The sequence below is a fragment of the Lampris incognitus genome, chromosome 12 (assembly GCF_029633865.1).
Source record: "Lampris incognitus isolate fLamInc1 chromosome 12, fLamInc1.hap2, whole genome shotgun sequence".
Lineage (NCBI taxonomy): Eukaryota > Metazoa > Chordata > Actinopteri > Lampriformes > Lampridae > Lampris > Lampris incognitus.
This window is the reverse complement of record NC_079222.1, coordinates 26,371,732-26,397,272: the sequence shown is the minus strand read 5'-3', so window position 1 is coordinate 26,397,272 and position 25,541 is coordinate 26,371,732. Positions and strand designations below refer to the sequence as shown.

The 25,541-nt window shown below is 43.1% G+C and overlaps 1 protein-coding gene across 1 annotated transcript in view; it reads left to right on the top strand.

Moving 5' to 3' along the window:
* LOC130121741 (WD repeat-containing protein 70) overlaps window positions 1–25,541 on the top strand; it is a 66,563-nt gene that overhangs the window by 30,496 nt on the left and 10,526 nt on the right. Inside the window, exons 10-13 of the mRNA XM_056290611.1 lie at window positions 4,103–4,277; window positions 18,597–18,696; window positions 19,533–19,617; window positions 19,732–19,870. Of these exons, the coding sequence (XP_056146586.1) occupies window positions 4,103–4,277; window positions 18,597–18,696; window positions 19,533–19,617; window positions 19,732–19,870 (499 nt within the window). The remainder of the gene's footprint in view (window positions 1–4,102; window positions 4,278–18,596; window positions 18,697–19,532; window positions 19,618–19,731; window positions 19,871–25,541) is intronic.

Below are 25,541 nucleotides of genomic sequence, written 5' to 3'. Positions count from 1 at the left end.
AATTGTCAAGACTTATCCAAACAAAATTGAGTATGTCTGGGCATCTTGAGTTTGTAGCAGCCGTGGAACAGTCTTGTCCGGCTGTTAGTAGCAGCACTTCCTGTGTTTTTACACACCATAGCTGACCCCGCAACCCGAAAGGTCACAGACATGCTTGGACACGGTCTGCCTGACAAGATCGTGTGTGTGTACACACGCACAAAAAAGACAGGCTATAATGTATATGCATGTGGCATATTTTTGTGTAAACCACCATCTTAGGACCATCAATCGACAATCGTTGAGCATCGAGTGTCTTTAAGTGACTTCAGGTACCCACGTTTACTGTGTTTGCTTTGAGGTTAAGTTGGCCTCTCAACCCTGTCCTCCTGTCCTATTTTACGTTCCACTTCTCTTGTGTCTCTATATTGTCTGTTTTCTTTTTCCTTCCTTTTTATCTTCTCTACATCCTTTCCTATGCAATTTTATGCTCCTCTGATATATTTAAAAAGGCAGTGAAAGGATAAAGCGCTAGGTAAGTGAAGTGATGAGTGATGTGAAGTGAGGTGGTAAAAGGAGTTGTGAGGGATATTGCCAGGACAGGAAGTCATGTTTTAGTGGGTTAAAGGTGACATATTTTTCCTTCTTTGACCTTAAACATTTTGTCGTTCTCGGATCATCACTCTTCCTTTCAATTTAAGTTATGCTTAAATTATTTCAAACATTTGTTTCGGAGACACTGACCTAAACCACTTGCTTCGGTGACAGATTATTCCTGTAACCTCACCCTTTATTGCATGCTGTTTCAGATGGATGCATCCCTGTAAAGCTAACTTTAAACATCACAATGTTAACTAATGTTAACATTGTGATGTTAGCTAGCTAGTTAATGTTAACTCCTCACCCCAAATTCAAGTTGTTTTTCTAAAGTTTCCCTTTCTGTTTTTAGAGTGAATTTTTTTTAGTTGATGCTTAGGTGTTTCTATGTATTTTAAAAAGCTTCATTCTAAATTGAGGGATTAACCAACTAAAACACATACAAAATGGGTCACTGCTAGATTGCAAAATTGATTTTGGGATGGTGTTAAAGATATATGCAGATTAGCAAGGTGGAAGTGAGGGCAGCTATGAAGAGGATGACGAATGGAAAGGTGGTTAGCCCAGATGACAAACCTGTGGAGGCATGGAGGTGTTTAGGAGAGATGGCAGTGCAGTTTTTAACTAGATTGTTTAACACAGTCTTGGAAAGTGAGAGGATGGCTGAGGAGTAGAAAGGAAGCCCACTGGTACTGATTTTCAAGAATAAGGATGATGTGCAGAACTGTAGCAACTACAGAGGTATAAAGTTGATCAGCCACTGCATGAAGACATGGGAAAGAGTAATAGAGGCTAGGTTAAGAGGAGAGGTGATGATTAGCGAGCAGCAGTATGGTTTCATGCCACGAAAGAACACCACAGATGTGATGTTTGCTTTGAGAATGTTGATGGAGAAGTATAGAGAAGGTCAGAAGGAGTTACACTGTGTCTTTGTGGATTTAGAGAAAGCATATAACAGGGTGCCAAGAGAGGAGGTGTGATGTTGTATGAGGAAGTCGGGAGTGGCAGAGAAGTATGTAGGAGGGCTGCAGCATATGTTATGAGGGCAGTGTGACAGTGGTGAGGTGTGTGGTAGGAATGAGATGGGTTCAAGGTGGAGGTGGGATTACATGAAGGATTGGCTCTGAGCCCTTTCTTGTTTGCAGTGGTGATGGACAGGTTGGTGGATGAGATCAGGCAGGAGTCTCCGTGGACTATGATGTTCGCAGATGACATTGTGATCTGTAGCGAGAGTAGGTTGCAGGTTGAGGAGAGCATGGAGAGGTGGAGGTATGCACTGGAGAGAAGAGAAATGAAGGTCAGTAGGAGCAAGACGGAATACATATGCGTGAACGAGAGGGAGGACAGTGGAAAGGTGAGGATGCAAGGAGTAAAGGTGATGAAGGCGTATGAGTTTAAATACTTGGGGTCAACAGTTCAAAGAGAGGTGAAAAAGAGTGCAGGCAGGGTGGAGAGTGATTTGCGATAGAAGGGTACCAGCAACTGGGTGTCCGGGTAGCGTAGCGGTCTATTCCATTGCCTACCAATACGAACACCCGTGTTACCTCCAGCTTGGTCGGGCATCCCTACAGACACAATCGGCCGTGTCTGCAGGTGGGAAGCTGAATGTGGGTATGTGTCTTGGTCGCGTCAGTAGCGCCTCTTCTGGTCAGTCGGGGCGCCTGTTTGGAGGGGGGGGGGGTGCTGGGGGGAATAATGTGATCCTCCCACGTGCTACGTCCCTCTGGTGAAATTCCTTACTGTCAGGTGGAAAGAAGCGGCTGGTGACGCTACATGTATCGGTGGAGGCATGTGGTAGTCCGCAGCCCTACCCGGATGGGCAGAGTGGGTGGGTAGTTGGACGGGTACAGTTGGGAAGAAAAAGGGGACAAAATCCAGCAAAAAAAGAAGGGTACCAGCAAGAGTTAAAGGGAAGGTTTGCAAGATGGTAGGGAGACCAGCTATTTTGTATGGTTTGGAGACAGTGGCACTGACGAAAAGACAGGAGATGGAGCTGGAGGTGGCAGAGTTGAAGGCGCTAACATTTTCATTGGGAGCAACGAAGAAGGACAGGATTAGGAACGAGTATATTAAAGGTACAGCTCAGGTTGGACAGTTTGGAGACAAAGCAAGAGAGGCCAGATCGAGATGGTCTGGACATGTGCTGAGGAGAGATGCTGGGTATACTGGGAGAAGGATGCTGAAAATGGAGCTGCCAGGGAAGAAGAAAAGAAGAAGGCCAAAGAGCAGGTTTATGGATGTGGTGAGGGAGGACATGCAGGTGGCTGGCATGACAGAGGAAGATGCAGAGGACAGGAAGAGATGGAAACGGATGATCCGCTGTGGCGACCCCTAATGGGAGCAGCCAAAAGTTTTAGTAGTAGCAGTTAAAGATATATGCAGACAGATGATGAATTAAAAGAGAAACCTGAATGCTTGAACCCATACAGTGAGGGGGTCCAGGGGCTCTCTTATGCTGTAGTGGGGGGGGGGGCATTTTCCTGGCATGGTTTCGGTCCACCTGTCCCCTTAGAGGGGAGGGTCACTGCAGAGCAATACAAAGTTATCCTGAGTGATCACATTTATCCTGTGATGAAACATGTCTATCCTGATGGGAGTGGTCTCTTCCAGGATGACAGTGCCCCCATCCACAGGGCACAAGGGGTCACTGAATGGTATGATGAGGATGAAAATGATGTAATTCATATGCTATGGCCTTCGTCGTCACTAGATCTCAACCCAATTGAACACTTATGTGGAGATTTTTAACCGACATGTTAAAAACATGTCTAACATGTTAGACATGTTAGCTCTCCACCACCACCATCCAAACGCCAAATTAGGGAATATCTTTTGGAAGGATGGTGTCCATCCCTCCAGTAGCATTTAGAAACTTTTAGAATCTGTGACAAGGAGCATTGAAGCTGTTGTTGAGGCTTGTGGTGGCCCAACACCTTACTAAGAAACTTTGTCACCCGTCTGTAGTAGGTAGACTTGGACTTTTGTTAAAAAAATAATACAAATTAAAAGTTAAAATTAATGTTTTTAATACTGATCAATTACCACCAGGGGACTTTTTTGCCCTTTAGGCTTTATTGCTTTTCAGAATTAAGCCCTAATTTGCATACCTCTGAATAGAGAATGTCTGTTTTAATTTCTTCCCTGTCATTGTCTGGGCTGTGTAATGTGTTCAACAGATGTAGGGGAGCGAATTGGGATTTCGTGGATGTTTCAGACACGGCTGTCAGCCTGATCTACGATTCCCACTGTCTCCGCTGTCTTTAACCCCCTCAGCCTGCAACACATAGCTGCTTTACAGCAGTTCTAAGGGAGCGACTGGAGCATATTGTTTCGATCAATATTATATGAATTATAGAGCAATAGGCCCCCAATTTTGAGAGATGTATTATACGAGAGCTTGGGCTATACTAATAACCAACTCTGTCTTAATGGACATATGTGTTTTGATAGGCCTGAGAAAATCAAGAAATGTTAATACTAATCTACAATCTTCTGAAGATTAACAAAGTTCTCTCTGTGTCTGCAGCACTGTGCGCCTATGGGACCTGAACTGTGAAAAGGCACACAAATCTGTGTTCAAGCCTCGCTCCCTGCAGGGGAAAAAGGTCATCCCTACATGCTGTACCTACAGCCGTGATGGACGCTTCGTCGTAGCAGGCTGCATGGATGGGACAATCCAGATTTGGGACAGGAACGTCAGTGTGAGTCTCACAAACACCCACAGATATGTAGCTACACTAACACAAAGAGCTGGACAGAGACCGGCTAGGATGTACATTAGTTTGCAAACGTAGGCTATCGTGGTCCTTAGATGCTGAGTCAATGGTGTCATCTGTTCACAGGGCACAGAGGGTCACAGTTTAAGGGGTCACCAACACTAAGCAGAACTTGGCTGTAATTGAAACCATAGGTGGGGAAATGATGGCTTTCTTTAATAAATAGTCGTAATAAAGACAACTCCATCTGCCCTGTTTTATACATCTCTCGTTTTTTTTTAGACTTCTGGAATGTGAAAGCCAGTTTTATGTAGATCAAAAGATGAGATAAAAATAATTTTATATTGGATTATTATTTTTAATTTTCCTTTAATGTTTTTGATGATTGTAAAGGAAGGTTATGAAGCTGTGTTGGAAGTTCTCGCAGGGCGAACATGTTTGGGGCACTGCCTACAACTGAATATTAGGAATAAATGGCTCTGTAATAGTTTGACAGCGTAATGAATGCTCTGGTATGATTATCCCAACTAAGATGCAAGATTTGTTTTCAGGGAAAAATACCTTTGGCTTGCTCTCTGAGAAGGAGTCCAGTCTACATTGTCAGCAAAACCACAGTGAAAGAGGGCTGATGGATTATTCTGTAATAACAGTGGTGGAACAATGTTTTTCAGTGAGGACAAATGCAATTTATAGGTGCACCACTTTCTGAGTTTAAAATGTATGAGAGCATACTGGGAGTAGTTAAAAATACTTTTGCTTGCCTGACCTATTTAACTCTGTTATTTCAACAAGCAGGTACTGAATCGTGTGTTTGAACTAACTCTCATTCCATCTCTAGCCCAGAGAATAATAGCTTGTGATGTAACTGTATTAATTTATGGGTGGTGATTGAGTGGAAATACATTAAGGTTACTGGAAAGCCTAATCACCATCCTACTCTGTGGGTTACTTTTTCCATTATTAATTATGCAATTAAGTGATCAAAGTGTTCATTCCATCTGTTTTATTTCTGCTATTGAGGTGAACAGTGGATCTTGGCCCATAAGAAGCATTCCTTTCATTGGTTCGGCTGTTTATATTTGAGACATTTGACAAGGCTTTAAAGTTTCAGTCGGTGATTTTTCTCACCATTTTATCCATTGGAAATGTGACGATGATGTGGCAGTTCTGCTGGATGGGTAATCAATATTACAGGAGAACAGTGTTCTGATATAGTTGGATGTAGGAAGCAGCAAAAAGTAGACCTATTGCAACTGGTTTTCTTGCACTACAAACAAGGTGTAGCAGCCATCAGCTCACCATTGCATAGCCCGCACACTTGTAAAAATGGGATCCTCGGACTAAAGCTAACACAGGTAGTCTAATATATTGCAAATTTCATCAAACTATATCGTAGCCCTGTTCTAAAGTAATATTGGTTGTTTGTCCAACAGAGGCATTGCTACATTGCATTGCATTTCAATTTTTCCTGCTTGAGCCGTTTCTAACCCATAAATATTTGCTGCTGATCAAAAAATTTCAGCAATGTTATACAGAGACTGAAGATTGTCCCCAACCATGGTAAGGATCCTAGTTAGTATTATGTAGCCTGACTCCATGGTCCAGATGGATTAAAAAAAAAAATATTGAAGGAGAAAAGTTGCAGATTTCAGTTTTATGTGGATAAAAATTACTTGAGAGCTGGAGAATGTATCTCATTTTTAGTCTCATGTAGTTAAGCTCAGTCGTGACTCGTGGAAATAGGGTTCTCTGCTGATGGTTACATCTTCACTTCAGGCCTGACTTGCCTAGTTATCCATGGGTCTGTGCGTAAGGGCTTTCACAGTGACAGGTTTCTGGTCAATGTCAGAGCAGCAGCAGGAAATGACTGATTGTTGCTTCCTGTGGACCGATTAGTAAGGGAGCAGGTTTGGCAGCCTATAGTTCACTTGTTCACAACTGTCACACAAAAGGCTCCCCTCCATGAAACAGAAAGAGATGTAGTGCCAAGAGAGAGAAGGGGGGGGGGATGCTTGAATTTGAGAGAGGCCCAGGGACTGGAAAAAAGGTCTTACTGCAATCATAATTCAGTATATAGAGGTGGTTGGTGTCAGATTGTCAGATGTCGCTCCTTTTTTCTTTTTTTTTTTCCCCCAATTGTACCTGTTCAATTATGCCACTCTTCCGAGCCATCCCAGTCGCTGCTCCACCCCCTCTGCCGATCCAGGGAGGGCTGCAGACTACCACATGCTTCCTCCGATACATGTGGAGTCGCCAGCCGCTTCTTTTCACCTGACAGTGAGGAGTTTCACCAGGGGACGTAGCGCATGGGAGGATCATGCTATGCCCCCTAGTTCCCCCTCCCCCCTGAACAGGTGCCCCAACTGATCAAAGGAGGCGCTAGTGGCCAAGACACATACCCACATCCGGCTCCCCACCCACAGACTCGGCCAATTGTGTCTGCAGGGATGCCCCGATCGAAGGTAACACAGGGATTCGAACCAGTGATCCCTGCGTTTGGAGGCAATGGAATAGACCGCTATGCTACCGGGAGCCCCAGAGTCTTTGTCTTTGTGCCTCAGGAATTTCCCTACAATTGGTCTTGTTTTTCCAGAGTTCTGTTTCACATTTCCAGTGCGGTGGGCTCTTTCAGTTTCAATAGACTTTGGATCAATTTTCAGTTTGCTGTTCAAAAACTCTCTGACCTTCTTTTCAGTATCTGACAAAGACTCATAAACATTGTCCTGTATCAGACTGTCAATAATTACATTGTTTCCTTGACTCTGATTTTCTAAATAATACATTTTGGATATGATGTCCTTGCTGTCAAAGCTCATACACTGAGAGGACAGAGACTGCAGTTGTGATTCAAACCAACCAACTTTCTTCTGCATCTCTCTCAAGTCATCAATTTGGGCTTTAGAGAAGTGAAGGCTGGATTTGACCTCCTGAACTTCTTTCATGATTCCATCAGTTTTGGTAGTTTAAGATTCCAGGAACATCTTGGTGAAGGACATGAAGTTTACCTCTTGTCTGTTAAGCATTTCCACATAGAATAACTTCTGCTGCTCCATCATATCTTTCATGGTTTCCATAGTCCTCAGCATTATTGATTTTTTTAATTACTGCTACAGGACATGTTTACCTGCTGTTGAAGTTGCGATGGATGGATTTTCAACACTGAAGAGATCCGCTGGGGCCTTGTCCGAGGCTAGTTGCTTATTTCCTTGGTTCCTAGCCACGGCTACCTGTGGTTGACGCTTGATATCCGACTAACGTAATGGGCACTGTCCGGGTTTGTAGCGCTGTTAGCACACTGATGTTAGCATGCAGTTAAACTGACCGGCATCACCGTGTTGACTTCTGTTGCGCTTTGTTTGCAGGTTGGCCAGCGAAGAAAGTTTTTTTTAATCTATTGTATGCCGTTTACTCTCAGCAGGCTAGTCTTGCCGAGCTTTTGGCTGGTTCAGCTCTATGTAGACTCTGACTGTGACTTCGAGAAGCCGACTCTCATGAAGGCGTAAGCAGCATGTGACTGGTTCTCTTATTTATTTTGAGACAGTCATCCTGGCTCTCGTTCGTTCTCTGGACAGTGACATTTTTGGACTGTGTTGCAGATTTGCTAAATGGACTGTGTTGTTGACTGTGTGTGTGTGTTTTTTGTTTTTTTACTTTGTTCTGCCCGTTTTTGTTTGTTTTTGGTGGTGTCATTTTCTTTTGGATATGTGTTTTTTGTCTTTTGTGTTGCACTGCAGTGGGCCGGGAGAAACGAAATTTCGTCTCTTTTGTGTATGAAAGTACATGACTGAGATGACAATAAATTGTTTCTGATTCTGATCAAACTCCAGTTTGATTTACTTCTCATTAGTTATTTCCTGTGTAGACGAAATGACAGGAGGTGGAGCTGGAGGTGGCAGAGTTGAAGATGCTAAGATTTTCACTGGGAGTGACGAAGGACAGGATTAGGAATGATTATATTAGAGGGACCGCTCAAGTTGGACGGTTTGGAGACAGCGCAAGAGAGGCAAGATTGAGATGGTTGGGACGTGTGGAGGAGAGATGCTGGGTATATTGGGAGAAGGATGCTGACTATGGAGCTGCCAGGGAAAAGAGGAAGGCCAAAGAGGAGGTTTATGGATGTGGTGAGGGAAGACATGCAGGTGGCTTGTGTGACAGAGGAAGATGCAGAAGACAGGAAGAAATGGAAACGGATGAGCCGCTGTGGCGACCCCTAACGGGAGCAGCCAAAAGTGATAGTGGTAGTAGTCGTAGTAGTAGTAGTTATTTCCTGTGTAGTTGCCAGAGTCTGCTTTCTCCACCATTTACTGAGTGACTGGTCCCTTTGGAGTCCTACCACAGTACTGTGGGCTAAGTTGGTGAATAAGAGCATTTCTTTGACCCTTCATTCTTTTGTTACATCTCCACCCTCATTTTTAATTAATGTCCTTCTCCAATCCCATTTTTTTTTCATTAACGGACAGGATTTACTGGTTCTCTTGGTTATTTTGAGAGCCTTGAAACTCGTGCCATAACCAGTGAGTTGGAAGTGCTTAATCAAATAGGAGCTCTTCTTCAGATTACTCAGATGAGACATAGGTTACACAGTCATTACTCTAACAATCTATTTAATTATCAGCGTTTTCGGTCAACACAAAAAGGTTTGACGGAAATCATCCCCTGAAAAAAATAATTTCCCATCATTAAAGGAAGAACGAGTAGGATTTGTTGGTTGCGTTGTAAACACAACATTCAAAGTTGGCCCCTCCTCCCCAGCTTAACGACACCAGGAGCACGCGCCCCCTGATCGCAGTTGCCAGAAATGATCCCACTGTACAAGCCAACTCTGCGTCACTTGTCATTACCATCCTCTCCTTCCGTGCTTGCCAGCAGGTGAAAGCCAACCCCAGATTCACTCTCGTTTTGCAACGAGCTTTGTGTGCTTGGAGTTTCACCTCGCTATATTTGTGTCTTTTCAGCGCTGTGTCCGCCATTGTTGTAGCGTCCTCTTGGATGCGCGCTTACAGTCTCAATCTGACATCTGGTCGCTACGTTTTTATAGAGTCCCACTACCCAAAGGTTAACACCCAGAAATGTCCCGTACACAGCAAAATAAGAAAATACAGTCCGAGAGGACAGGGTCTCTGCAGATACAGACACCGCCATACATGTCTAGTCGGTCGTAAGTGATGATTGAGATGGATCTTTTTTTTTATGTCTACACACTGATTTTAGGGAAATTCTACTTGTTCTTTCTTCAACTCCTGCTTCGAATGAAAGTAATGCTAGTGCTGTGTACCCTTGCTCCCACTACATAAAACAATCACCGCTTCTACACCATCTTACCAACCTACCCAAACCTAGCCTGCTTGTAACAACATCAGGCAAAGGGACTGCTGATGGAAACTAGCCTCTTAGCTAACTCGGATACATTTACATTTGTTTTGAATGGTGATTAATATACATTATCCCTTCCCAAATAAACGTTAAAAAAAAAAAAAAAAAAAAAAACAGAAGACCATAGGGATTTTTCCACTGGCACTTTTGGCTGCACCAAGTCAAACCATGCCACGTTGACTTGCATTTCCATTACCAGTTTAAACGTGCTAAGTTGTGCCGAGTCGCACCTGAGATGAACCATCTCTGGAGTCGGGCCAAACCAGAACCTCCTCCAAGCGGTAATGTCAGATGGGGTTCATCCATTTAGTGACACTTCTAGGTGCATTTCATCGTCCCTTGTCCGTTTTTAAAGCAATAGATGTGGTAGATGCCAAGCAAAATCGTAACGATCGTAAGCACCGATTTATGTTTTTGCCCGTGTGTGCCCAAGTTACCTGAATACCACCAAGGCGATGATTGCTGTGAAATGCGACACTGGTCTTCTATAAATTAGCAGATAAGAGGCTGTATCATACAAGCACACAGTCTTGAGGGGGTAGTATTTCAATACATATTGGCCACAACATACCACTACATCCTTCGTGTGTATAATAATACAACCACCTACCTAAGCAAAAAAAAAAAAACTACATGAATACTATATCACACGGTATTTACGTACACATTGGCCATATTCACAACTTAACACTGCCGTGTGTGTAATAATAAATAGATGCATTTTTTAAAAAGCTGTCATTTATTTATTCACTCATTAATTAATTCATTTATTTTTTTTGATCAGCCTTCCCTGTGGTACTCCACCTTTTTGGTGGGTGCACCCATAGGATCGGCACCTATGGTAACAACAGCCTGAAAATCCATGATGATAAGTAGCTGGCCACCAACAATCATTGCACAGTGAAATAGTAAATAACACTAAAGAGGGCGCTGCTTTTAAATGCCAGCTACTCAAGACAAGCGTGTCATCAGTCACAGACGCACCTTAAAGCGGGTAGCCCTGTTGTAGTGGAAATGCAAATCCCAGCCGCGCTGGGCTGACACTCTGAGTCAAGCCAAGCCAGCACATGTTTATGGAAAATTGGCTTACATGTGATTGAATAAGAGCCCTCTCGTGTATTACTTCTCTAAAACGAAATATTTACTCTGAATCCTTTTACAGCTTACAGCAGTACTGTGTTCCCTAACCACTACAGCCTGGCCAAGCCTGCAGTTGGTGCCTTCTGCCCCCTGCCCTAGGCGGTGCTATGCTCTGGTACGCCATTGCCTAAGTCCCAACATTGGCTTGAATTCACATTTGCTGAAAAGAGACCAATATTAGCAACTGTAGACATCCGTGAGTTTTGAATTAACAACTAACTGTTGCTGACTCAAATTCACCTATGAATTAAATAAAAAGAGGTTGCCTAACTTATATTATTGTTGCTGATCTCCCCACTTGAGAAAGGAGGAATTGCTCCTATGGTATCACCACTATTACTCATGGCCAGAGTATGTCAGCAGATGAGATCAATCATGCACCTGACCTTGATTAGAGCTCAGACTGAAGAGAAGCTATTGAGGATGACACCATATGCTCTTAAACCTTGACCTGACTTGATTGGGCTTATGATGGGAGTCAGGAAGATGAATGTCAGTGGACCGCTCGAGATGCTGATTGCGTGCTCCTTTCTGGAGCAGATGGGTCTGCGCAGAAATAACATGACGTCAGTATCAGGAATCAGGAACACTTTGTAATTTCACTTCATGCACTTGCATACATGAAATGAAACGAAATGCCGTTTCCCCCAGCCCACAGCAGTACAACACAAAGACAAAAACACATCCAGAAACTACAAGAACACAAGTTCACAACAAAGTAAAGTGTACTTACTGCTCAGGTTTGGGCGGCCTGCTGCAGCTGCTGGCCTTCACTGGAGAGAGTTTCTTCAGAGTCCAGTGCAATATTGTGATGTCATTGTTTTGCTTAGACCTTGAAAGACTAGAAAGTGGGACCCCTTAACAGGTGGTCTTAAACAATTCTGACAATTTTATGATGAGGGGTATTTTAAGGAAACACCAAATGTTTTATGTTTAATGTAATTATTATAATTACATTAATAATTATTATTGGCGTCCTGGTAGCATAGCGGTCTATTCTGTTGCCTACCAAAACGGGGATCGCCAATTCAAATCCCTGTGTTACCTCCGGCTTGGTCAGGCATCCCTGCAAACACAATTGGCTGTGTCTGCCGGTGGGAAGCTAGATGTGGGTATGTGCCCTGGTCGCTGTACTAACGCCTCCTCTGGTCAGTCAGGGTGCCTGTTCGGGGGGGGGCTGGGGGGGGGGGATTAGCATGTTGCTCCCACGCACTACATCCCCCTGGCAAAACTCCTCACTGTCAGGTGAAAAGAAGCAGCTGGCGACTCCACATGTATGGGAGGAGGCATGTGGTAGTCTGCAGCCCTCCCCAGATCGGCAGAGGGGAGGAGCAATTGAGGAGAAAAGGGAGGAGGGGGGAGCAAAAAAATAAAAAATAAAAAAAGATTATTATTATCTATGTAAACTATTGTTTTCACAGGGAACAGTCAAGTCTTTATTGTTGTTATTTTCCAGCACCATTATGCTCCTGGATAAAGTTAATTTAGTTCCCAAACTCCCTTTTCTCTAATATGCATCCTGTTTTTATTCTAGTCACACACACTTAATTCACACCTGCATAAATCGACCATCAATACCAGCTGGGACATTGTTTAATGGGACACCACACTGCAATGTGACCCTGCTCAGTGTCACTTTAAACCAGTAAATCCCTGGGCCATAAAAGATAGGGCTTGGGAACGTCGGATGGGGAATGGCTATTTGGCAAACAAATCTTTAAAATCCTAAGTCCAATGAAAGTGTTCCGAAGTCTCATACTCTGACAGCCAGCGCAGCTAGAGCAACTACTCAGTCTGCTGTATAAGTCCGTCCTCAGAAAAGCTTTGGAAGTGTGAACAAACTGATACATCTGGACCTTATAAAGACAAACTCAAAAACAGCCTCAGTCACCCCTTGCCTGGAGAGCTCCATCATCTCTTCTCAGCCTCCCTCCTCCATCTTGGGAGCAAGCAACTGCTGTCAAAAGTTAAAGTTTTTCTCTTGCTCATTTTTCACCCTGCCTGTCCCAAGCAGGACCCCAGAAAAATATACTTGTACAGCTTATATTCATGGATTATACACATGCCGCTCTAGCAAGTTCTCCTACTGCCATACGTGCTCACGTACACTGTCACTACCACCACTTGTTGATTTCCATGAAAGATCAGAGCAGCTGTTAAGGACTGTGGTTTGGCCACTTGATCCTTATAACCAAAAAGAGGTCAGAGCGAGATCCTAGAACGGACTGCACAGAGGGCATCATAAAGTGTCTCAGGTGTGGGTGTTTGTGTGTGTATGGCGGTGGAACAGAGGCAGGGGGTTTGCAATATTTATATTACGTTACTCAAATAACATGGTTAGGAGCAGTTGTCCTTGTGGTAGAATGTTATCATAGCCTGCTGAGGTTGAAACCCAATGCTCTGCTCCTTTTGCTATTTTCTCAACTCTTCTTGATTTGTGTGGAATATGTTGCAATGGCTCAGTGATCAGGTGCATGCATGTCTCCGTACACACACACACACATTGATGCATGCATGCACATTTGAACATGCATGTAGTCAGTACTAACAGAGGCTGCATGCACAGTGCTCTAACACTTTTCTCATTGCTTGCTTAGGTCAGAGACTGGGGCAGTGCTTAAAAGAGACAGTTGCAAGGTGTGAAAAAAAAGCTTCAAACCATGTGCAAGGATCGTGTTTCACAACGTGGCTCAGTAGATTATCACAGGAAGCAAACAACATGGCATCTACCGATACTTGCCAGCAACAGGAGAGCAACCAAACGCTCAAGCATTTACAACATGATACAGTAATAGTCAGGGAAGGCATGGGATTGTAAGGGGAAGTTAGCAGAACTGCTGGCACATGAATTTTGTTTATATTAAAGCTGAAATCCGTAACATTTCTCCATTATTAAATCATTATTTCATCCACCTGGATCATGGAGTCATGTTACATAATACTATCTGTCATCTTAACCATGGTTGGAGATACTCGCCAATCTCCATATACCATTGTTAAAGTTTTTTGAAGTAGGACAAACATTGGTTCAGCAGCACACACTAACATGTTGGCAACAACTCCAGCAGCAATAGAGACTGAAACGTGATGCCAATGTGGTGACGCTTCTGTCAGACAATCAGCATAACTGCTGAAAAATATGGTGATGGAGTTTGATCAGGTTTAGACTGCCTGCATTAGCTTTGGTCTGAGGATCGCATTTTTACAAGGGTGCGAACTATTTGCTGGTGAACTGGCAGCATGCAAACCACAATGGCTGCAACGCCTTGTTTGTAGTCCGAGAAAATCAGTGTCAACAGGTCTATTTCTCTCTAGTTCCTAGCGTCCAACAGAATCACTGCATCATCATCGCATTTCAAATGGAGAAAATAATAATAATAATAATGCAATAATAATGCAAAATCTTACAGATTTCAGTTTTAAGTTCAGAATACTTTTGCTTTCACGAAAGTACTCTTTCTGCTTAATCATTAAATTATGTTGAAGAATACTCAAGTAATTTTTCTTTATATTTATATTCCATGATACTTAAACCTTTTTTCCCCTCCTTCTTGATAATAACTTTATATTTTCTATGTCTTGTGTTATTACATTACATTTTCATTTTTTTCTCCTTGACTTTTTTTTTTTTTTTTTTTTTTTACATTTTGTTGCGCAGATCTCCTTTTCTTTCCCTCTGCTTCTCTGATAAAAAGGCTAGGATTGGGACTGAATGTGTTATGTCAACAGTAATCAAATCTGCTCCAGCAAAAATGCTGCAACAAAGCTTACCTCATGTCTGTGGCTTTTTGGTTTACGTAAAAAACAGCCTGTTCCTTATTACAGTTTACAGTTTTACATCAGTTGCTATATGGCCCGAGATGACCTTTAGCCTAGCCACGCCATACTTAATGACATGTCAGAAAATCAAGTCTTTTTATATTGATTTGTTTTGACCTCATAAACCACAACCCATCCTGAGCCACTTTCCTCAAATCATGTTGTTGAATGTATAGATGAAGTAAATGTACATGTAAAGGGAATGGATTGAGGTAAAAGCTAATGTGCAAGTAAAATGTTAATGCCTAGTAGAAAATTGCCTTGGGTGAGAAAGCAAAAGCCAGGTGGCCAAGGACTCCACAGCAGTGTGTGGAATGATTACAAGTAAGCATGCTATCTATAATTCAAGGAAGCAGTGTTATCTCTCTTGCCCAGGTTAATAACTTAAATCCCTTTACATTGAAATTGTAGTACTTATGGCCCTGTAATTCCCTATGTCTACCTTAAGGGAACATCACGCTTTCCCCTCTCACTCTTTTTATGCCTCTGGCTTGGTCGGCTTTCCTACAGACATAATTGGCCATGTCTGAGGGTGGGAAGCCGGATGTGGATATGTGTCCTGGTCGCTGCACTAGCACCTCCTCTGGTCAGTCGGGGCACCTGTTTGGGGGGGGGGGGGACTGGGGGGAATAACGTGATCCTCCCACGTGCTACGTCCCGCTGGCGAAATGCCTCACTTTTAGGTGAAAAGAAGTGGCTGGCGACTCCACATGTATCGGAGGAGACATATGGTAGTCTGTAGCCCTCCCGGATCGGCAGAGCGGGTGGAGCAGTGACCGGATTAATTGGCCGGACACAACTGGGGGGAAAGGGGGGGAAATCCATCTTATTTGCTTGGCTAGACTTGGGGCAGGATAATAGTGAAGAAATTGTTGTTTTTGTGTGTGGTATATTACTTGTGTGTTAAAGCTGAATTCCAGCTTGATACTGTAAAGGCTCTATATTTCAGGTAGGAGCAGAGAAAATGACAGCTGTCAGACAATCTTCCAAGCTTTACAGCATAAGTCTTTAAAGTCTCACAAAAATCCCATAAAAGTGTGTGAACATTGAATAAAAGTGTTAGCATTTCTTAAATGTTAGCGTGCTTAATGGAGAGGTGAAGTAATGAGTTCCTGGGGAAAATGACAACCACATCTTTTTTTTGTAGATGGTGTTACTTTATGTTACTGCAGTGGCAGAGCTCAACATCCACGATTGAAGAAAAACACTGAGGTGTTTTCATAGTACATTAGGAGACCATCTCTATGACCAGTGATAGATCTCAAACAAGCATTTGAGAGAAATGTGTGAAACCATTTGAAACAGTGCCTTGCAAAAGTATTCAATCCCCTTGACAGTCATCCGTAATTTCTGGATTATGAAAGATACTCGCACATCTGTTTCCTAACAATATTATTTTTGTGAGCCCATAAGCTCTAACGGCATGTTCCCAAAGCCAAAATAAGTTATGTTTTGCTGACTTTTTATTAATAGATTAAAAACTAAAATCTAGTGCTTGCATAAGTATTCAACGCCTTGTGCTCTGAAAGCTCCAAGTTTACACAAATAACAAATTATTCCTAAAACAAACTCAGGTTAACACAATTGGACATAATTGGTGTGCACCTGTAAGATATTAAAGTAACGGTCTCATTTATGGGTATAAAATCACTCTGTGTAAAGTTCATTAGCCGGCTGTGAACTCCATCAGAAAATGAAGACAAAGGAGCATCATACTGAAGAGACAAAGTGATTAAAATACAGAAGGCGGGAAAGAAATACAAAACAATATCCAAGTGTTTGGATGTCCCACAGAACACTGTTGGATCCGTTGTCAGAAAGTGGAAGCTGTATCACACCACCCAGACCCTTTGTAGGACAGGCTGTCTGTTACGGCCACGAGTGTGTCCGTATAGTTTTTTTGTTGCCTCCTGTATCTAACGCTGACTCTACATTCAGGTATCCGCCAGGTGCTCCTAATCAACCGGTCAACGAATCCAATTTTCATCAGCTGTGCAGTCTCCCATTTAAACCCCCACATGTGTTCAGTTCACCGGCCAGCTAGTTTAGTTTGTGTGATGTGTTTTGTCTCTGTAGCTACTGTGTGTCTGAAATGTCTGGCCCGTTTATGGTTGTTTGCATTTTTGAGTTATGTTTAGTTCTTTTGGGCAAGGGGATCAAGGTAAGATGCCCATGGGCAAAACACCCCATCACGTAGCTTACCTCTGTTAGACACACTAGGTTAGCAGCGGTTGCCACTTTTTGTCTTTAGGTTTGGTGCTTTTCAGCACCGTCAAGGGTGGGTTACATTTGTTAGTAGTTTGTTTTGGCAACCGTTGGTTTCCCTTGTCCTGTCATGGGGTCAAATATTTATACGTTTATGTCTCACTGTGTTGCACCCTCACCTCACTGTTACCCAGTACACTAATTGTTGCACCCTCTTCAGACCGAGGGTCGTAACACAGTCCCTCAAAGCTAAGTGTCCGAGCAAGACGTGGGCTGGTGAGGAAAGCCACAGATGATCCTGCAATCACTTTGAAGGAGTGCCATACGTCAGTGGCTGAAACTGGAGTAAAAGTGCATAAGTCAACCATATCACGGGCTCTCTCTGTAAATCTGGCCTGTATAGGAGGGTGGAAAGAAAAAAGTCGTTGCTCAAAACTGTGCATATAAAAGCATGCTAGGAGTTTGCTACCAAGCACGAGAGAGACCCAGTCAGGATGTGGATAAAGGTTTTGTGGTCAGATGAGACAAAAGTTGAGCTTTTTGGCCAAAATTCCATTATGTGTGGCGCAAACCTAACACTGTTCATGCCCTAAAAAACACCTTCCCTCCAGTGAAGCATGGCGGCAGCAGCATAATGCTATGGGGTTGCTTCTAATCTGCAGGCACTGGGAACCTTGCTCAAATTGAGGAAAGAATGGATGGAGCTAAATACAGGGAAATATTGGAAGAAAACCTGTTGCAGTCTGCCATAAAACTGAAGCTTGAGAGAAGGTTCACCTTCCAGCAGGACAATGATCCTAAGCACAAGACTAAAACAACAATGGCGTGGCTCAGCAACAAAAAGGTGACCGTTTTGGAGTGGCCAAGTCAAAGTGCTGACCTCAACCCCATTGAAGTTCTGTGGCCCAGACTGAAAATCGCAGTCCAGAGGCGCCATCCCACCAACCTGCAAGACCTGTACACATTCTGCCAAGAAGAATGGGCAAAAATTACTCCAGAGGAATGTGCAAAGCTTGTACATACTTACCCCAAGAGAATCATGGCTGTTATTGCAGTAAAAAGGTACTCTACAAAGTATTGATATGTGGGAGTTGAATACTTACACAAGCACTATATTTTAGTTTTTGGTTTATTAACAAAAAGTCGGTAAAACACAACTTATTTTGGCTTTGGAACATGCTGTTAGAGCTTATGGGTTCATAAAAATAACATTGTTCAGAAACAGATGTGTGAGTATCTTTTATAATCCAGAAATTAGTGATGACTGTCAAGGGGGTTGAAGACTTTTGCAAGGCACTGTATCCAGAGGGAAAGTCCTATTAAATTATGTAACTTATTTTTTGTCCCTAAAAAGAAAAAGGAAAAAAAAAGTCACATTTCATTTACTATTCCAAAAATGCTAACTTTAATTTACTAAGGACCATCAGTTGATGGCCTGCCTGCTCAATCAGTTAGGGTATTGTAAGGGCTGTCTTTATTATTGGAATTGGACTCCAGGCAAGACCTCAGTAACAGCATGGGTCAGCTGTTACAGAGCTACACACTGGCTATTGCAGAGGACTCTACAGAGTTAATTTTATCAAAAATCTAACTAAAATACTTAATTTGTATGGTGTTATTTCATGCAACTTCACATCATCCACACTGAGTTTTAGGCACACAAATCAAATGTCACCCCAAAACAGCCCAGTGCTAGGGTCTATGAAAATTCAATTCATTTTTCATTTTTCTAATCTAATAAGAGGGCCATGACTTTTTTATCCCTAGGTCCATACCAAGTACCACTGTCGGGCAGCCCATGCCTCAGGATCGGAAACCTCTTCACTTGCCTTTACCTATGATGGAACCAAGTTGGCCTCCCGTGGAGGTAAGATTAACCATTAGAGTAAATGGTTGTGGCAGCAGTGGCTCGGGAAGTAAGGCAGGTTGGAGGCTTGCCAGTTCGATCCTGGGCTCCTCCTGGTAAACCCCTAACTGCCCTTTATAAGCTGGTTGTTACCTTGCATGGTTAACACCACCATTAGTGGTGTGTGTGTGGGTGGGTCGGTGGATATGAGGCATTAATTTGCACTTTGGGTGGCTGTTGCAACTTGAAAAGTGCTATATAAATGCAGTCCATTTCAGCAAACCAATGCTTTTTTCTCTAACCCACCATAAATATAATACATATATTTGACTTGTACCTGTATTAACTGACAGCCCTGTTCAGAGCAGGTCCGTTGTTGGAACCTAGTGTTCTAGGTTCTAGGTCTAGTGTTCAGCAACATGCAGTTTTAACGGGTCTGGGTCATTTGATCATCCATTTAAAATACCTTTGTCTCAGCAGGGAAATAGTTTGTCTTTTTTCCTCCAAGTGCAAACAAAGAGAGTTCAACATCAGCAAAACATAGTGCACATAAGATCCATTCACACGAATCCCAGGATTCTCTTAAAAGTTAGATTTAGTCGTGTGGTTTATGTGGTTATTGGCATTTAATCCTAGCTGGCACTTGAAACCTTTATACACACACACACACACACATACACATGGTCAAGTTTTACCTCCCCATAGAGATGGCCTCCCGCAGTGTCTAGCTGTTTATTCAAGTGACTGTTTTATTTAAATTTAATGCACTAATAAGACTCTTTGTAGCAAGTTACAATACTCCAAGTCTCTTCCATGAACCTGTTTTTATGCTACTGTCTCAATCTGGCCTCCTTCAGGTGATGATACTCTGAAGATGTGGGACATACGCAACTTCAAGACTCCTCTGAATGTAGCTACTGGGCTGACCAACTACTTTTCTATGTAAGAAGTTTTAGCTAGCCTCTTAACTCGCTACTGCTGTAGTTGGCTTACTATTGTCAAAGCAGTGATACAATACTGTGTTGAATAAAAACTGATGATGTGCATTTCTATTAGGACTGATTGCTGTTTTAGCCCAGATGACAAGCTCCTGGTAACAGGGATCTCAGTAAAGAAGAATGAGGAAGGTGGGAAGCTGCTTTTCTTTGACAAAGATTCCTTCAGGAGGGTCTACGAGATCGAGGTCACCGATTCAGTGAGTTCAATTTCAGTACCCACAGCCACGGCAACGTAAAGCAAAATGTTTTTGTTCTACTAGTTGATTGAACACAATGGCTTCAGACCATGAAAATGATGCGCATTATGCTTTAAAAGATACTTTTTTTTGGAGGGAATTTTTTTCCCCCTTTTTCTCCCCAATTGTATCTGGCCAATTACCCCACTCTTCCCGAACCGTCCAGGTCGCTGCTCCACCCACTCTGCCGATCTGGGGAGAGCTACAGACTATCACATGCCTCCTCAGATACATGTGGCGTCGCCAGCCTCTTCTTTTCACCTGACAGTGAGGAGTTTCGCTAGGGGGACGTAGCACGTGGGAGGATCACGCTATTCCCCCCCAGTTCCCCTTCCCCCCTGAACAGGCGCCCCCGACCGACCAGAGGAGGCGCTAGTGCAGCGACCAGGACACATACCCACATCTGGCTTCCCACCCACAAACACGGCCAGTTGTGTCTGTAAGGACGCCAGACCAAGCCAGAGGTAACACGGGGATTCCAACTGGCGATCTCCATGTTGGTAGGCAACAGAATAGACCACTACGCTACCCGGACACCCCTCTTCAAAAGATACATAAGGAAAAAGAATCCTATGTGCCCTCTCTGCTGTCTGGCAGCCCTGGAGTGTTTCTTTTTATGAAAATAGTGCTCTACAAACAGCACCAGGCTAATCTTAGCTTGGAGCAGGTGTAAAGACTGTTGAGATTTTGAAAGTAATTTCTATAATCGCTCATTTAACTAGAGCGAAATCATTCCCAAGGATTACACCCAATTCACACTGCCGGTGCCAGTTATTTCTAGGTCACAAGGAACAAAATCATGGCGTTATTTGCATTATGTCACCACAAAAAATATCTGACGTTTTAGATCATACTTGCTACAAGAGCTGCCTTTAAATCTTTTGGCACAAGTCTGAAGGCAAGTATAAGTCTTAAGTGGCAAGTCTTATGTGAAGTCTCAAGTCTCCATCATAGACAAGGTCAATATAATCATCATGGATAGGTGTTGCACCCAGTGCTCACCTTCTGTAGAAATCCTAACCAGTCATACATTTTTAGATAGAATAGTGATTGGAAGAATGATAACGTGATATGATGGGGGCCCCAAAGGCAAAGGGCGAAGCTAGTAAGTGCAGTTTATCGTTGTACTTGCTCCTACTTTGGGTCAGCCGCTCTGTATCCAATGATTCTAGAGATTAGCAGATGAAATCACGCAGAGACGACTGGCGCCTTTTCGGGAAGCCAATAACGACTTTCTTTCGTGGAGAATTGACAATATTGGTGAACACAGTTGTAATTAACTGCTTCCAGTATCCACCATCAGTGTTTCACTCTGATACGGTGGAAATAGCAGATTCAATATTCAGAGATTAAATATGGATCAATATGAATGAATGATAAGTGTCACTAAATATGCATTTAGCAAACAGGCCCAACACAAAACAAAGGCAGGCAGGATTTGGAATAAAAATAAGACTATCAATCAATATTGGTAAGGCATGGCTAGCAGCATAACATTGTAGGCTAGAAGGGTGCAAGCAAGGCCTCTTAGGGTGAGCTATTACTACACATGAAAAGTCTATCATGCTCTTTTAGATTAAGAACATTATTCATGAGTGCGCTGTCGAATATTCTTTTATTATAGTGCAATTAAAAAATGTGATTGGCTGCATCCACAAAAATTCTTAATTAGGTGCCAAACTGAAAAAAGTTATGCACCTATACATTTTAAAAGCCATAAGAATGTATAAATTGTACCACTAAAAATGTAAATACAGTGTTGTTAGGTTTTTTTGGTCCTCCATAAATTACTTTTTGTTTTTTCAAGCGCCATTAAGGGAAGCTATAATCAACTTTTATAAAGAAAACCAATGAATATTGAAAAATAGGCAAAGTGATTTTAATTGTATCTGATCTTTCCGTTATCGGTTATCCTATTTTAGCATGACTCTTTTTAAGGTTTATGATTTGCATTTTTACTTGTGTAGGTTATCTAGTAAGTGCATATTATATAGGCTCTGAATCTATGAGCCTTATTTAATCTCATGAGATGACTCTGAGGTGGTAAGGATTTGTTTTTGCAGCAGATCAGTTATTTTTAGGTGACATCTACTCAGGGGACCTGATGAATGAGCTATTTACTATGTTTACATCAGCCGTCTGCCTCTGTGATGGCCCAAGAATCTAAATGCAGTCTTTATGAAGTGGTGCACCAGGCAGGCGAATGTGAGGAAAGGCCACCAATCATTTCTAACTTAAACAGTCTCCCCAGACCTGGATCCTGGGGTGCACTAGGGTGTAGTGCCTGTTTTAGGCCAATCTGGTAAATGCTTCTAGGGGTGGAGGGCTTGTCTTAGTCTGTCACCAGAGCAAGAAACAGGTGAGACCTTCCTTGATATCACACCACGTAAAGCTGTTGGCTTGAGTACAAATGGAGGCTTATTTGAAAGTTTCTGCACTAATGTTGTTTGTGTGTTTGCATGTGTGTGTCACTTTGCACATATTGCAAATCAGCAGCAAAGATGATTCAAGCCAGTTACACAAAGGCGGTCCCACTAAGGATGCTCAATTTTGATAGCCAAATTGTTTGTTGGTATCTTGCAAAATAACTGTTGGTTTGCAAGAACTCAACTGTTTCCAGGCTCTTACCCTTTCACTGATGTGAAATGTAAATTGGGGGGGAGATGGGATACTGATCATGCTAAGAATTTGGTCAATTTTAATGCTTTTTTTTCTTTTGTTGCACAATTTTAATTATATCCCGTTGTTTCTTTGACACGTAACACCATGGAATCTTCTAGATGCCCAGAAGACACTGTCTGAAGACACCCTTCCTCATGGACAAAAGTTGACTTTTCTTGTTGAAATTTGTAAACTGTAGTAAATAGTGTGTTAATTCATTTTCTTTTGATTGTGCAGGCCTACTCTTTCTTCCATGGTGTTTTTCAGAGAAGGTTGTGATATTTGTGGATATCGAGGCAAAATGGTGCCACCTCTGTTTGTTGAAATTTGCTTCTGCCGCACTTCAAATTTCACACTTGCGGTCTGTCTTGTGAGGAACGTCTTTGATAAGGAAGGTTGTTCTTTCATTCACCGAAGGGCAGCCAAGGGTGAACGGTGGAAAAGAGGCCATGGCTGTCTTCTCTTTGTGTCTCACTGTGCTGCATCTTTTCTTTAAGGAATCTGCCATTGTCCATAGGGTAGGGCCTGGCCTGACAGCTAGGCTTGATATATTTAAATGCCAATTTCCCCAGGAAAATATAGATAGTCATTCCAGACTGTCAATGGAAGTTTCTATCCAGCCCTGTGTAATCAAGGCGTAAGGCTAGCTTTCTCCATTCCTCTACTGCATTGACTTGGCCTGTATATCCCACATTGTCAACAACAACGCACAGTTGGCTTAACTCACTTGCAGCTAACCAGAGAACACAGCTGTGAGAGTTGTCCCATGAAAACTGAATAACTTGGTTTCGTAATCTTTATGCTAATGTGCCAAGAGGCTATTGATTTGCCCCAAATCAGCCAGTGATATTGTAATCTATTTACATTTTGCAAGGTGTGGCCTGTTCAGGTAGCGTGGCGGTTGTGGCTATTGCCTACCAACATGGGCTCGCATATCAATACCTCTGATAACGACGGGCGTTGCTACACATCGGAACACAAAGAGCCATGGACATTGTTAGCTCTGATAACGACTCCAAAGAGGATAAATATCTGAGTTTCATCACCAGCCAGTCAGACTAGCTTGGTCTAGTCAGAAAGGCACGAACTGATGAAGCCTCTTGGATGAGAGGCGAAACGTCCTCACGGATATATACCAAGTCCAGTTGCACTCGATTCAGTTCATTTGGATTCACAGACATGGGACTCACTGGTTCGAATCCCAGTGTTATGTCCAGCTTGGTGGGGCATCCCTACAGACACAATTGGATGTGTCTGTGGGTGGGAAGCCGGGTGGGTATGTGTCCTGGTCGCTGCACTGGTGCCTCCTCAGGTTGGTCGGGACGCTTGTTTGGGAGGGAGGGGGAACTGGGGGGAATAGCATGATCCTTCCACGTGCTACGGCCCTCTGACAAATCTCCTCACTGTCAGGTGAAAAAAAGTGGCTGGCGACTCCACATGTATCGGAGGAGGCATGTGGTAGTACGCAGCAAGCTGTGATGTACTGTGTGTTCTGACACCTGTCTATCATAGCCAGCATGAACTTTTTCAGCAATTTGAGCTACAGTAGCTGTTGTGTGGGATCAGACCAGACAGGCTAGCCTTAGCTCCCCATGCGCATCAGTGAGCCTTGGGTGCCCATGGCCCTGTTGCCGGCTCACCTGTTGTCCTTCCTAGGATCACTTTTGGTAGGTACTGACCACTGCATACCCGGATTGGCAGAGGGGGTGGAGCAGTGGCTGGAATGGCTTGGAAGAGTGGGGTAATTGGCCAAGTACAACTGGGGAGAAACAGGGGGGGAACCCCCCCCCCCCAAAAAAAAATTGCTTGGTGCTACCGAAGAACTGACTGATAAAAGTTTCTTCCTCCATGATGTGATGCAGTTGTCTAGATTGGAAGTGTAAACTGTGTTTCCTTCAATATAAACACGGTGCTTTGAATATGTGGATAGCAATCATACTGCTGGCCTGAGCTGAGCTGGGCCAGGCTCTGTGCTTCTCAGGGGACACATCTGGGATCTTTCTATTTTCGGCTCATCAAATTGTGGACAGTCTGATTTGTTTGGGTTTGAAAAGCCTTTTCGTAATCTTGACTAGACTTCACCAGTTGTGCTGCAGTTCCCTCTGTCCACAACTGTATCCCATTTCACCTGAAGCAGGATGGGCAGTGTTGTGTTACTGTATATTGGGTCAGCCCGCTGAGCTCTGATTGAATATCTCTGGAGTGAAACAGCATTCCTAGCTGTTGCCCCTGCCTTGCCTTGCCTGTGATAGTTTGCTCATGTTACTTTGGCAACTCTGACAGGCTGTTTACACCACCTTACCTATTCACTGTCAGTGAAGCAGCTCTGCAGTGGTTTGACTTGAGGAATACAAGTTTCACACATGCACAGGCACAGGCACACACTATCAAAAAGGCATATGTAGTACACAGATGCCTTTTGTAAATAACCAACTGAGTACACATTTCTTAGTACTGAATATTTTGTGGAAGCAAATGTTTTAATCTAATCTGATACCACGACGTATATTTTACATTAACCTTCGCATCAGTGGTATTTGCTATAATATTTTCTATCTATGTTATTGATGAGTAGATATCGCTCTTTTATGATCTCAGTTCCAAAAGGATTCAAATGGAGGATTTCCTAGGAGCCCTTCATGCTTTGAGCATCTCCAGATCTTTGTAAATCATCAGTTACATCTACCGCATGATGTGTGAGGCAGATTATCCCTCATCTGTGCGCCCCATCACCAGAGCTGCTGGCCTAGTGGGCTCCATTATTCAAGTGTGTGTACATGTGTGTGAATGGATATTTGTTTGTGGACATATGTATTTCTCTGTGATTGGTCTGTGCTTGTTTGTATGAGTGGGTGTGGGTGACATTGGGAGCCTGGTGGGAGGCTGAACAGCTGGGCGTTAAGCAGCTTTGACCATGTCGTCGACCCTGAACATCCCAGTCACAGTACTACCCACCCCCATCCTCTCCTTC